General features: G+C 40.7%; 1 protein-coding gene and 1 long non-coding RNA gene across 2 annotated transcripts; one reads left to right on the top strand and one right to left on the bottom strand.

Moving 5' to 3' along the window:
• Positions 1–3,722: 3,722 nt before the first annotated feature.
• LOC113068236 (uncharacterized) lies at positions 3,723–9,263 on the top strand. The gene is made up of 3 exons (XR_003279498.1): positions 3,723–3,757; positions 8,196–8,279; positions 8,703–9,263. It is a non-coding gene; the product is annotated as an uncharacterized LOC113068236 (long non-coding RNA).
• On the bottom strand, positions 5,701–7,268 carry LOC113068234 (uncharacterized). The gene is made up of 2 exons (XM_026240891.1): positions 6,703–7,268; positions 5,701–6,464 (listed from the first exon to the last, which is right to left on the bottom strand). Exons 1-2 carry the CDS (start codon positions 7,205–7,207, stop codon positions 6,157–6,159), a joined length of 813 nt encoding a protein of 270 aa, XP_026096676.1. The 5' UTR covers positions 7,208–7,268; the 3' UTR covers positions 5,701–6,156.
• Positions 9,264–13,042: the final 3,779 nt, after the last annotated feature.

Genomic DNA, 13,042 nt, shown 5'->3' with positions numbered 1-13,042 from the left:
AGGATGGAGCAATACAATGGTTTACAAACTGCAGTGCTTTATTGATACTCTGTCTGTGTTCAGCTATCACACATACCATTATTGTTTGGGTCTTCACTACCAAGCTGTGGTTTCAGTTCAGTGTAAGTGTAAAACAACTTTTTCCCCTCTTATACTTTATTTTTGGAACAGAGTGGAGCGCTTTCATTATTATAATAGGGTGTATTATTGATAAGCCGTATTCCAGTACTGGTGATCACAACAGACTGGGTCATCTGACCAATCAGAGCAGAGTAACACGATGCAAAGGAGGGGTCAAAATAGTCAGGGTTTTGGTAAGGGAGGAACTCAGGTGCAGACAGGAATCGGGTACACACAGGATTTATTTGACAAAAAGGGAAAACAAACCCACGAGGGGGAAAACAATACCTAGGGTAAGGACTAAATAACCAAACAAGACAGGGCTGACCAGATAAAGACACTAAACACTAACTATAAACAAACACTCACGGTATACAGGATACAGTCACAAGTGTGGAACACATCTGAGAAACACATAAGTAACACAATGAACCGACGCAAGACAGAGCACACTAGGAGATCTAAATAGGGGGAACAATTAAGACACGACAGGTGACACAGATAGGACAATCACGGCAAGACTGGGATAATAAGGGGGGCGGGGCAAGGGAACGAGACAACACAAGCACATGGCCCAAAGACAAGGCCATGCGCTTGTACACAAAACAAGGGTCTGTCATGATCCTGCCTCAAGACTAGGAAAAATCAAGGACACGAGGGCAGGATCATGACAGAACCCCTCCCTTAAGGAGCGGCTTCCAGACGCTCCTCAAGGGAACATCAAACACGGGACACGACTGACATGACAGACTGGGACACCGACACAAACCAACAAGACATGACAAATAATAACAAAGGCAGACATGAATACACGACGGCAGGGTTAGGGTGACAAATCAAAAAAAACAAACAGGGAAGGGGAGGAGGCGGGACCACAAAGTTCATGGGGGACAGACCAGGGTGAGTGGGTGGGGCAGAAGTTTTAGGAGGACAGGACGAAGGCTGACGACGGGGGGTACGGGCAGGTCTGGGTGGTGAGGGGCGGGGAGGGGTCTCGGGACAACTGACAGGGGACATGATAGGAGCAGACAAGGGACGCGGGGCAACACTTACGGGACGCGGGGCAAGACTTACGGGACGCGGGGCAAGACTTACGGGACGCGGGGAGACGACAGCTGGACACGGGGGGACAACATCTACTGGACACGGGACATCTACGGGACACGGGGCAACATCTACTGGACACGGGGGGACAACAGGACACGGGAAATCTACGGGACACGGGGCCACATCAACAGGATACATGACTTCATCAGCAGGACACGGGGCAACACTCACGGGACACGGGGAGACGACATCTACGGGACACGGGGAGACGACATCAGGACACTCGGGATTTCTGGGGACAGGGTCTGAGGACAAGACAGGACTGACGGGGACTTCTAGGATACGGACAAGACTAGACAAATAATCAGAAAAGGCTTTAGCCGCTAAGACAATTGGCATCTCCTTACGAGATGAGATACACTGAACTAAAGTCTTTGCTGCAGAGTCGGCCGCGGCACTCTCCTGCGCTCTCACGACTGCCGACTTGCATACTGCCCTCTTCTTTGCCGGCTCGGGCACGCCAGCGCTCACCGCTGCTGGCTCGGACACGCTCACCGCTGCTGGCTCGGGCACGCCAGCGCTCACCGCTGCTGGCTCGGACACGCTCACCGCTGCTGGCTCGGGCACGCCAGCGCTCACCGCTGCTGGCACGGGCACGCCAGCTCTCACCGCTGCTGGCACGGGCACGCTCACCGCTGCTGGGTCGGGCACGCCAGCGCTCTCCGCTGCTGGCACGGGAACGCCCACCGCTGCTGGCACGGGCACGCCAGCGCTCTCCGCTGCTGGCACGGGCACGCCAGCGCTCTCCGCTGCTGGCACGGGCACGCCAGCGCTCTCCGCTGCTGGCACGGGCACGCCAGCGCTCTCCGCTGCTGGCACGGGCACGCCAGCGCTCTCCGCTGCTGGCACGGGAGGAGACAGGGTCACAGGACCGGCAGGCCCCTTCTTCTTCCTCTTCCTCCTCGGGCGCGGTGCAGAGGCTACAGCTGGGTCAGAGGCGGGTTGGGGGAGTTTGGTCTCGGGCAGGGCAGTCTCGGACGCCGAAGACTCAGAAGTTGACTCCCATGAAAACCGTCTCCCTCGTTTCATGGGGAGACTGCTGGCTGAGGAGGGCACCTCAGGACTCTGGGAGGGGCTTGCCTGACCCCCCAGGGTTGCCACGGCCAGGACACGACCCTCCGGGATCGCCGGCAGCTGGGTAGGTGGGGACCTCTGGGGCTCCTCCTCTCGCCCGCTCGCTCCGGAACGACCTCCCCTGGTCCCCCGGAACACCACAAGGCGAGAGCCCTCAAAACAATCTCGCTGGCTGGCTGATGCCATCCAGCATTGCCTCCTGTCTGCTGAGTTCCTTGGTGGTCGGTTCATTCTGTCAGGGTTTTGGTAAGGGAGGAACTCAGGTGCAGACAGGAATCGGGTACACACAGGATTTATTTGACAAAAAGGGAAAACAAAAACCCACGAGGGGGAAAACAATACCTAGGGTAAGGACTAAATAACCAAACAAGACAGGGCTGACCAGATAAAGACACTAAACACTAACTATAAACAAACACTCACGGTATACAGGATACAGTCACAAGTGTGGAACACATCTGAGAAACACATAAGTAACACAATGAACCGACGCAAGACAGAGCACACTAGGAGATCTAAATAGGGGGAACAATTAAGACACGACAGGTGACACAGATAGGACAATCACGGCAAGACTGGGATAATAAGGGGGGCGGGGCAAGGGAACGAGACAACACAAGCACATGGCCCAAAGACAAGGCCATGCGCTTGTACACAAAACAAGGGTCTGTCATGATCCTGCCTCAAGACTAGGAAAAATCAAGGACACGAGGGCAGAATCATGACAAAAATAGATATGCAAATTATAAGAAAATGTTTCTTTACTTTGCATGCATGTAAATCTGTTGCTGGGGACTCCCAACTACCTTTCAAACAGTATAATGGGGCACTTCAGTAGGCTAACTGACTGTCCTAACAAACACCACATATTTTTACCATGTTAGTGCAGGTCTGAGAATGATAAGTGCATTTACTGAAAGGCTATCAGAAAAGTGTAACCAAGTTTTTTAAATTCCTTCAGAATACTGCACATTTATTCTTAATCGTATGCAGAATACACAGAATATGGGTCTAATTGAGTTGTTCACATCCAAGGATATTACTGTCAGTCGTTTCACATTTGTATCATAACACAATTTTCAAATATTAAATGTTTAGCTACACTGAAAATAATGACTTTGTGGTATGGTAAAATCTATTACATTAATTAATGTAATTTATACAATGTAAAATCAAAATTAAGTTGGAACTATAATATCTTAATTAAAAATTACACTATTTATTCATGTAATAACATAACTGAGAAGAAAGAGTAAATTGTATTATATATTTACAAGTACTATTTAATGTTTTATGGTGACAGCACATTCACCTAAAAATACTAAGTAAATTTTAATCTGAAAAGCTAAGTGCGTTTGAATCCGCGCGCTTTTTTTTTTTTTTAAACAAGATCCTTCTGGCAGTGGCAGAGACGGTCGGTCGGTTTGGGCGGTCACTTTTGGCTGACTTATCTTCGGTAAGTTTTGACTTTTCTATTTTAGATTTGTGATAACAACTATGTGTTCATTTTCATGGTTTGATTATTGCATAGACGTTACGGTTCAAAATTATCTGAACGTAAGTTTTAATCACAATAAGGTTAACTTTAGCTAAAGCGCCGCCATTATCAGTCCAAGTTGAGACCAATGGTTAGTCAAAACTAAATGTAGTTAGCCGCGTTCTTGTAGAAAAAGTCACCCAGTATGGTTAACTTAAGAGTAATTTAATGTTAGCTGGCCGTGATTAAGCTCAAACAGTCATGTTACGTTATGTAAGGAAATCGATGTAACGTAACATTAACGTGCTGACTGCCTGTGTGTGTCCTATCTAATGTTAGCCTTATTTAAAAGTGTCTAACTAAACGTTAGTCATTTTATATCCACTGAATATTTTGCAGCACGTAGCTTATCAAAGTCTGCATCAAAGAAGGAACGTTTGGAAAAATGCAGTAACGTTACCAGGGGCCGGTTTCACAAAGCTATTCAGACCGGTCTATAGTGTTAGACAAGTCTAAAATTTACTCATAGACTAGTCTAATGCAAGTTAGACTGTTTCACAAAGATAAAGACTGACTTAATTTAGACCAAAAAAATTAGACACCTTACCCCCAGGCTAACTTAGGTCTAAGACTCTGTTACCTTGGCAACCAGCAGAAACAAACAGCCAAGAGAAAAGGGGAAAATGGCTCATAATTTGTGGTTTGCTGACAACGTTATGGAGAGAGCTATGAGAAGGGAAAGGGTTTTTAGGGACCGCAGTAACCTACTGGAAATGTATAATAATGAGGACTTCATCAGTCGGTTTCGTTTGCCCAAAGAAGTTATACTGAGTCTGACAGATGAATTAGCTGAAGTACTGAGCCCTGCCACTTCAAGGAGCCACAGTATCCCAGCATTGCTACAGGTTTGCACTGCTTTGAGATTTTATGCTACAGGAAGTTTTCTGAATACTGTTGGTGACACAGTGGGTCTCAGCAAAGCTTCTGTGTCACGGGTGGTATACAGGGTATCAAGGGCACTTTCAAATAAGCTCCCTCAGTTCCCAAACCAAATGGCTGAGCTGAACAAACTCAAAAGAGGGTTCTTCAGCATAGCAAGATTTCCCAATGTTGTTGGAGCAATTGATGGGACACATGTCAGAATCCAGGCTCCACCTGCTCATGAACATTTGTTTGTCAATAGAAAAGGATATCACAGCCTAAACATTCAGGCTGTTTGTGATTCTGATCTCCGGTTCCTCAACTGTGTGGCCCGCTGGCCTGGATCCCTTCATGACTCTCGAATTCTGCAAAATTCTCAACTCTGTCTAGCATTTGAGCAAGGCATTATCGATGGGGTCCTGTTGGGGGACTCGGGCTACCCTCTAAAACCTTGGCTCCTTACTCCCTTCCTGAATCCTACTACATTTGCACAGAGAAACTACAACACAGCACACTGTTCAACTCGTAACACTGTAGAGCGGGCATTTGGTGTACTGAAGAGGCGTTTTCATTGCCTACATGGGGAATTGCGAATGGCACCTGACAGAGTGTGTAACATCATCTGTGCAACTGTAGTGCTGCATAACATAGCGAGGTAGGCCTACCTAAAAAACAAAATCCACATTGCCATCCATTTTCAATAGGCCTAATTGAATTACTATTTACCAACATGCTTCTAAACTAATTAATCATTAGGGATCTCCGGCTACCTGAGCCTGAAGGTGAGGATATCAGAGATGACAATCTCAATGAACTGGAGGATAGAGAAGATTTAGAGGAGCAGAATGGAACTGGTCGATATGTGCGTCAGATGTACGTTGACAGGATTTTCAATGTCTGAAACATTGAAAAAATCATGTTGTCTGTCTTTACCTATTAGGCTTAAATGAGTAGCAAACAACTTAATAAATATAAAAATTTATTTTTTAAGGTTTCTCAAGTGACATACTGTTCATTCAATAAATTATTCTATAAATTACATTCAAGTTTCATTTCATTCATATCAAAATCTTCAAGGTTATTTAAATTACAATTTACTATACAAACTGGAAAACTATTAACTCACAAAACAAGTGACATACTGTTCATTCAATAAATTATTCTATAAATTACATTCAAGTTTCATTTCATTCATATCAAAATCTTCAAGGTTATTTAAATTACAATTTACTATACAAACTGGAAAACTATTAACTCACAAAACAAGTGACATACTGTTCATTCAATAAATTATTCTATAAATTACATTCAAGTTTCATTTCATTCATATCAAAATCTTCAAGGTTATTAAAAGTACAACTTACTATATAAACTGAAAAACTATTAACTCACAAAACAAGTGATATACTGTTCGTTCAATAAATTATTAAATAAATTAGTAGGCTACTCAAAGATATTCAGGACTCCAGCGACTGTTTGTGAAGCTCTAATTTTAATTTATCTCTCTGAAGCTGTAAAACTTCAATCTCTAGCAGCAATTTCTTCTCTTCCAGTTGAAGATTACTGTATTGTTTGTCTAGCACCATTGACATGGTTGTTCCTCTGAACACCGTTGTGCAACCCATGGGACCAGGAGCTGTAGCTGTAGCTGATGCTGATGCTGACGCTGACGCTGACTCAGACTCTTCATCTCCTGTCCCCTCACGTCTCTCAGCCGGCTCCTCCACCACTGCCTCGCTTCGGTCCCAATTCAAAGACAGGGTCACTAAAAAAAATAAGAACATATCATTTTATTACTTGTAGGTTCCTTCTATTATAGGCTGAGTCATTACGTTGTTCACATGATTTGCTGGATAGCAAGCTTACCGGTTCACATTAGCATACATTATTACCGGTTCATATTAGCATACATCATCAACTTGACTTTATAAGCATCAAATCGAAGGCAATAAAGCAAAAGGAAAAACCAAACTGATTTATTTATAACAATCACCCGCTGTTACCTGTATTCTCATCTTGACTGTCTGGCTCTTCCTCTTGATGTGGCGGCGGGGTGCTGCTGTCAGTGGCTGAGGGAACTCCGCCGGTTACGTCAGTGTTGACGGCTCCACACACTCCACTTTCCCGTCCTCCGCTTATCCCCCAGAACATCGGCGACTGTCCACCATATATATTCATCACCATTTCAGTGGTGTCTTTAAGTTTCTCTTGGGGTCCTCCTCCCGTTTTTGGGTATTTCCTCTTAAATATTTCCTTTTTGGCATCTTGCACCATGTTTTTATATCTTTTCTGTACGTCTTTAACGCTGCGCTCAACGGTCGGATTAATGCTGTTTACTGTCGCGGAAATCTTTTTCCAAATTAAACATTTCTTCTTGTTACTACATTCTCCTCCGCTAAATTTCCCTAGTAAAATGTCCTTGTAACTATTATACTCCTCCAACAAACACATATTTTCTGCTGGGGTAAACTGAACTGACCGGTTAAATGCGCTTACTCGATCCGCCATGTTTTTTGTTTTGAAAAGTGTCTTATTTTACCCAGAATGCACTGCAGTGTAGTCCTACTTGAGATAGTCAGAGTCTTAAGTGCTTCGTGCAATGGTCTGAATTTGATGTCTATCTGAAGTCTGACTATCAACTATATCTAAGTCATAGTCAAAGTCTATCTTTGTGAAACCGGCCCCAGATGGCAGGTGAACTTGGCTACTAATTACGTTAAACATTGATGTGTAGCAGCAAGTGCTTGTATGAATACAGCCGTTTTATTTTAATAAGCTAGCGGTATGAAGGTACGGTCATCTTTTTAATGAAAATAAAATTTAATGTTTTTAAAACCTAACGTTAGACCACAGCCTTTCCACGGCTTAAGTGAGGGAGGTTAGCATCAGTAGCTTCATCCATGTGAATCTCAGTCTAGGAGATGAAGCAAGAACCGTTATATTTGAACGCAATGGGCGGCAAGCGTCTCCGCCTCGTTGCCATGCCAATTCATTTTCAGGCACAAACTCGTAACAAGTTCAATGCTGTATTAAAAGGAATTAAAACACAATGTAAATGAGATCTCAATGACACAATTTGTTTCTCTCAACAGGTAAAAGAACAGTACAGGAGTGCGTTGCGATATCTATCTGGTCTGACACGGCAACATTCTCATACAGGCAAGTAGAAATATTTGTAATAATACTATAATATTGCTGCTCTTATTTCTCAAACTTACACACAAGGGAATCTTTTAAAAAAATGTCTAGCAAATATATAAAAATGTGACAAATAGATAAGTAAATGCATGTTTTTGACACGTCATAAAACTGTAATGGATTGGGATATATATATATATATATATATATATATATATATATATATTTTATTTTTAAATACTTAAATTTAACTTGTTAAAATCTGCAGAATACTGCACACAGACAAACTGCATGCAGGTATATAGCTCCTCCTGCTTGTAATTCACACAGTATTGACACATTATCAATCTGTTGACAGTACCAAAGCAGACGTGAAACTGTCATCCGCAGCCTTATCCTGTACCTCAGTGAGAAAGAAGAAGAGCTTTTTGAAGATTGCCTGGTAAAGCATGATTTTTTTTTTTGTCATAAAAATCATTTTTAAGCGCAAGTGAAAAAGTAAGACACAAACATGAAGATTTTTCACTCAGCAATGGTCCAAATTATGTGCAGTCACAACTTAAACGTAGTCTGGGTATTAAAAAGGGTTTCCTGGCACTGTAAAGGTGCAGAGTCACACAATGTATGGTTTCGCACAACATTCATTTTATGGGTACAATCTGTGAATTGCATCTGTCTTGCGCAATGTTCTACTAACTTTTTTACTTATGTTGACTCAAGGTAAAACACATTATACTGAATTTAACAATGTGAGTTATGTTAAGTAATTTTTAGCGAGCATGTTCGTTCTGCATTGATAATGAATCTCTTTTGTATTTGTGTCTCAATAGAATTGTGTTCTTTCTTTTTTATAAACTGTATGCAGGAGGACACTTGTAGTGATGCCGCTGAACATACCCTTAAGATACTGGTCATCCATGGTGCTGATCAAGAGGATCCAGTCGATGTGTCTATCATGCGGCAGTACTGCTAAAGCTTGCACACTGCTGATGGGGCTTATTTAAGCCCTCAACCTGGCATACACCCCAACACTTTGCTACACCTTTGAGGTGTTCCAGAAACATTTCCTGGACCTGGATGGTGTTAAGATGTCCCCAAAAGTGCAATCTTTATAGTTGAAGTTGCTCTCTTAAATTCTATCAACATGGTACATGCTGTACAATCGAAGCTGTTGGTAGACTCCAAATTACATCTCCAGCTCAAATATTTTTTACAAAATCTTGTCTAATTTTTACTTCTTGAAATGTTTTAATGTGTTACGGTTTTAAGAGCATAAAGAGCACTTAGTGTCGGTTTGAATGTTGTTATTGCATTAAAGGGTTAGTTCACCCAAAAATCAAAATTAGGTCATTAATAACTTACCCTCATGTTGTTCCAAACCTGTAAGACCTCCGTTTATCTTCAGAACACAGTTTAAAATATTTTAGATTTAGTCCGCTCTCAGACTACGACTTTATTCAGCATTGTCTTCTCTTCCGTGTCTGTTTTGAGAGAGTTCAAAACAAAGCAGTTTGTGATATCCGGTTCGCGAACGAATCATTCGATGTAACTGGATCTTTTTGAACCAGTTCACCAAATCGAACTGAATCGTTTGAAATGGTTCGCATCTCCAATACACATTAATCCAAATGAAATCAAATGACTTAAGTTGTTAACCGATGAGTCAATCTTTTGTTCGTTATCTGGCTCGGCTCTGTGTTCATCTTCAGTTCTCTCTTCACAGCAGTTTAGTCAGTGTACTGTTTGAGTAAATGAATTACTCCGGGATATTGGTTTGTTTGAACTCAGAGGGAGTGTCAGCCACATTAAAAACGTTAACAGCTTAAGTCATTTGTGGATTAATGCATTTTGGAGACGCGAACCGTTTAAAACGATTCAGTTCGATTTGGTGAACTGGTTCAAAAAGATCCAGTTACATCGAATGATTCGTTCACAAACCGGATATCCAGACTGCTTTGTTTTGAACTCTCACAACAGACACGGAAGAGAAGACAATGCTGAATAAAGTCGTAGTCTTTGCTATTTTTGGACCAAAATGTTTTTTCGATGCTTCAAAATATTCTTACTGACCCTCTGATGTCACATGTACTACTTTGATGATGTTATTCTTACCTTTCTGGACATGGACAGTATACCGTACACACAGCTTCAATGGAGGGACTGAGAGCTCTCAGACTAATCTAAAATATTTTAAACTGTGTTCCAAAGATAAATGGTTTGGACTGGTTTGGAACGACATGAGGGTGAGTTATTAATTACATAAATTTAGATTTTTGTGTGAACTATCCCTTTAAGTGAATTGTAAGATTCTAATTGGGTATTTGAGAAAATATAATCCCAGATATGTGTTGGATGGAGTAAAATGGATTTTCCTTTTCTTTAGGGGAAATTGTTGGTTAATTCTTATTGTAAATGATCCGAGAGGTTACTGAATGTACCTTAACTACTTATCAGTTGATGTGAATATGTGAATGTTGACATAATAAACTGTTAAACTTTATTGAATTTATTTGTGATTTGTGAGAAAAGTATTTGATGCAGAGAAAATTACTATATTTATTTGGTAACACTGAAAAAAATTATGTAACATTTACATAATAATAGTGAGTAATAAAAATTCATTAAACTAAGTAATTCAAAATGTTAAATGGACAGTCTAAAATCTACTTAATTAATTCATAACAGTAAATATAACAGATTTATAAAATTTACTTGATATTTTCACATTTTAAAATTAAATTTACTTAATTACTTTTAATAAATAGAACCTGCTAAGTTAAATATAATTAAGTAACATTTACTTAATGTCTTCACAAATGTTACATTTAGAGTTAAGTAAATTTCACTTGATACTGGCAAGTAAGTTGTACTTGATATTACAGCAGTAAAATTTACTAAGAAAAATTTAGTGCAAATTGTTACAATGATTTTATCAAGTAAATCCTACAAGTTGTTTTTATATTTGACATCTCACTTCTTGACTTAAAACCGAAGTTCTGTAATTTCTCTGGGTCCTCAATGGTACTCTTGGTATGACTGTACTGTAAGAGTGAGTCAAAGACTTTGTTTTGTATGATCTATCCCTTCATGAAGACATTCTATTTTTCCCATTAAAGGTTTTGTTAGTGTAACCTGATGTAGTCAAGATAATTTAGTCTACAATGATTCATACTGAACAATGTTTCTGATCTGAATAAAAAAAACACTGTAGAGATGTTAAAGAGATTGAGCATTGTTCTTCACACAGAAGTGAATGTTCTAGCAGCTCTTAGAGAGTGCTCAGGCCATAGGGTGTGGAGGAGTGATGTGACAGATGATTCAGGGCAACCTGGTCTCACAGAATTCCGTGAAATGTCCACGGGTCCTTAACTCAAAATCCGTGAAGCCATCACGGAATTGCCCCAAATTCCGTGACCCGGCCACGGATATTTCTCCAACGCAAGTCAATGACACTGACCTCCCGTGATCCACACACGGATACCCGTTTCAATGACGGAGTACAGAACTCGCTGAACGGACGTGCTTTCTCATTTGGAAACGCAACATTTGAAGTATTTGTTTCTTTTCCAATATCAAATGCCATAATGACGTCAACCAGACAGCTGTTGTAGTTATTGCATTGTCCTGTCATCATAAAAATTACGTTTGTTTCAGTTACAAAAGTCCCGTGATGGCACGGACCTCCACAACCTGACCTCACTCACTTGTTTAGGAACTTACAAGCTTTTCGTCGACACTAGTTGCAATGGCATGTAATTAACTTGGCATTTTTTCTCGTCCTGTCATCATAAAATCCAGTTTGATGGCGTTTTACACACATTTTGGCTATAGTCAGAACTAAAATCTGTGATAGGAGCACGGAGTGAGTCTGTGCTTAGATCACGGATAACTCTAACGCAAGTCAATGACACTCATCTTCCGTGGTCCACACACGGATCGTTTCAGTGATGGAGTACAGACCTCACTCAATGGACGTGCTATCTCATCTGGAAACGCAACATTTGAAGTATTTATTTTTTTCAACACCAAATACCATGACCAACCTGACTGTTATTGTAACTATTGCATTGTCCTGCCATCATACAGATTCATTTTGATTCTGTTAGCCTAACTAAAATCTGTGATACGAGCACGGAGTGAGTCTGTGCTGAGATCACGGATAACTCTAACGCAAGTCAATGACACTCTTCTTCCGTGGTCCACACACGGAAACCCAGTCTCACGGCAGTTCGTGATTTTGTCACGTAATTTAATCTATTTATTCGTGGCAGGCACACGTTTATTTCCTTATTTTCATGATTGCAGCACGTTTTTTTAAACTAATGCATTTCAACTGGAGGCATCTTTCGTGCATCAGCACAATATTTTCTGATTAATTATTATTATTATTTAATTTTTCACAGGTCAACAGAAGAAACTCACTGAAACTTGAAAAAAAAAAATCGGAGCTTAACTTACTGCACAAAACTGAGCAACATACTGTATTGCTGGTGACAAAAACACATTAAAACTTTTTTAGCTGTAAAATGCGCAATGGTTCTTTTTTTACTTTTTCATTGATTTTTATTTTTTTTCATAGGCCTAGATTTAATTTTTTTTTTATTACAGAATTCAATATCAAGTCCTTGACACATAACTGTAACACATTTTCACATTAAGAAACAATTTAGTTTAAATAAAAAGAACAAAAAAATATCTAAAAATAAATAAATTATTTATTAGCGATAGGCCTACAGATTTATTTTTTTTTTTAATTTATTTTTTATTTTTTTACTTTAGACTCTAAAGTTAAAAGTTTTTATTAAGGCTATTGTAAAGGCTTCTTAAAAATGATGTCGCTGATGAGGCTCTGATCGCTGTCAGATTCTGTGATATGAATGTCCGCTAATGGGTTTAGAATGAGCCCCGCTCGGCCCGTGTTCTGGCTTACTGTAATATTTCACCTGTAATAAGACCGAATTAATATAATTAAAATAAAGAAATGAATGAATACATGATAACATCTAAATAAATGTTGATAGATTTAGCGTTATAGTTTTACAAATATTAATAAACAGCAAATCAACACAGAAAAACCTAAATAATAATAATACATAATTAATAAACAGCGCCGCCCCTCCCACTACGCGCATCACGCGCTGTGCGTCAACCCCAAAGCGTCAAAAACTGAAGCGTGGTCAAGCGCCTCTAGCGTCACTGACATGA

This window comes from Carassius auratus, linkage group LG44F (genome assembly GCF_003368295.1).
Source record: "Carassius auratus strain Wakin linkage group LG44F, ASM336829v1, whole genome shotgun sequence".
Classification (NCBI taxonomy): domain Eukaryota; kingdom Metazoa; phylum Chordata; class Actinopteri; order Cypriniformes; family Cyprinidae; genus Carassius; species Carassius auratus.
This window is presented reverse-complemented; position numbering and strand designations above follow the sequence as displayed.

Bases quoted from the DNA above. Each gene is read 5' to 3' on its own strand.
- LOC113068234 (XM_026240891.1), bottom strand. From the start codon at position 7,207: ATGGCGGATCGAGTAAGCGCATTTAACCGGTCAGTTCAGTTTACCCCA. The intron at 6,465-6,702 runs GTAACAGCGGGT...TATTTTTTTTAG, and splicing joins CAGTCAAGATGAGAATACAG to TGACCCTGTCTTTGAATTGG.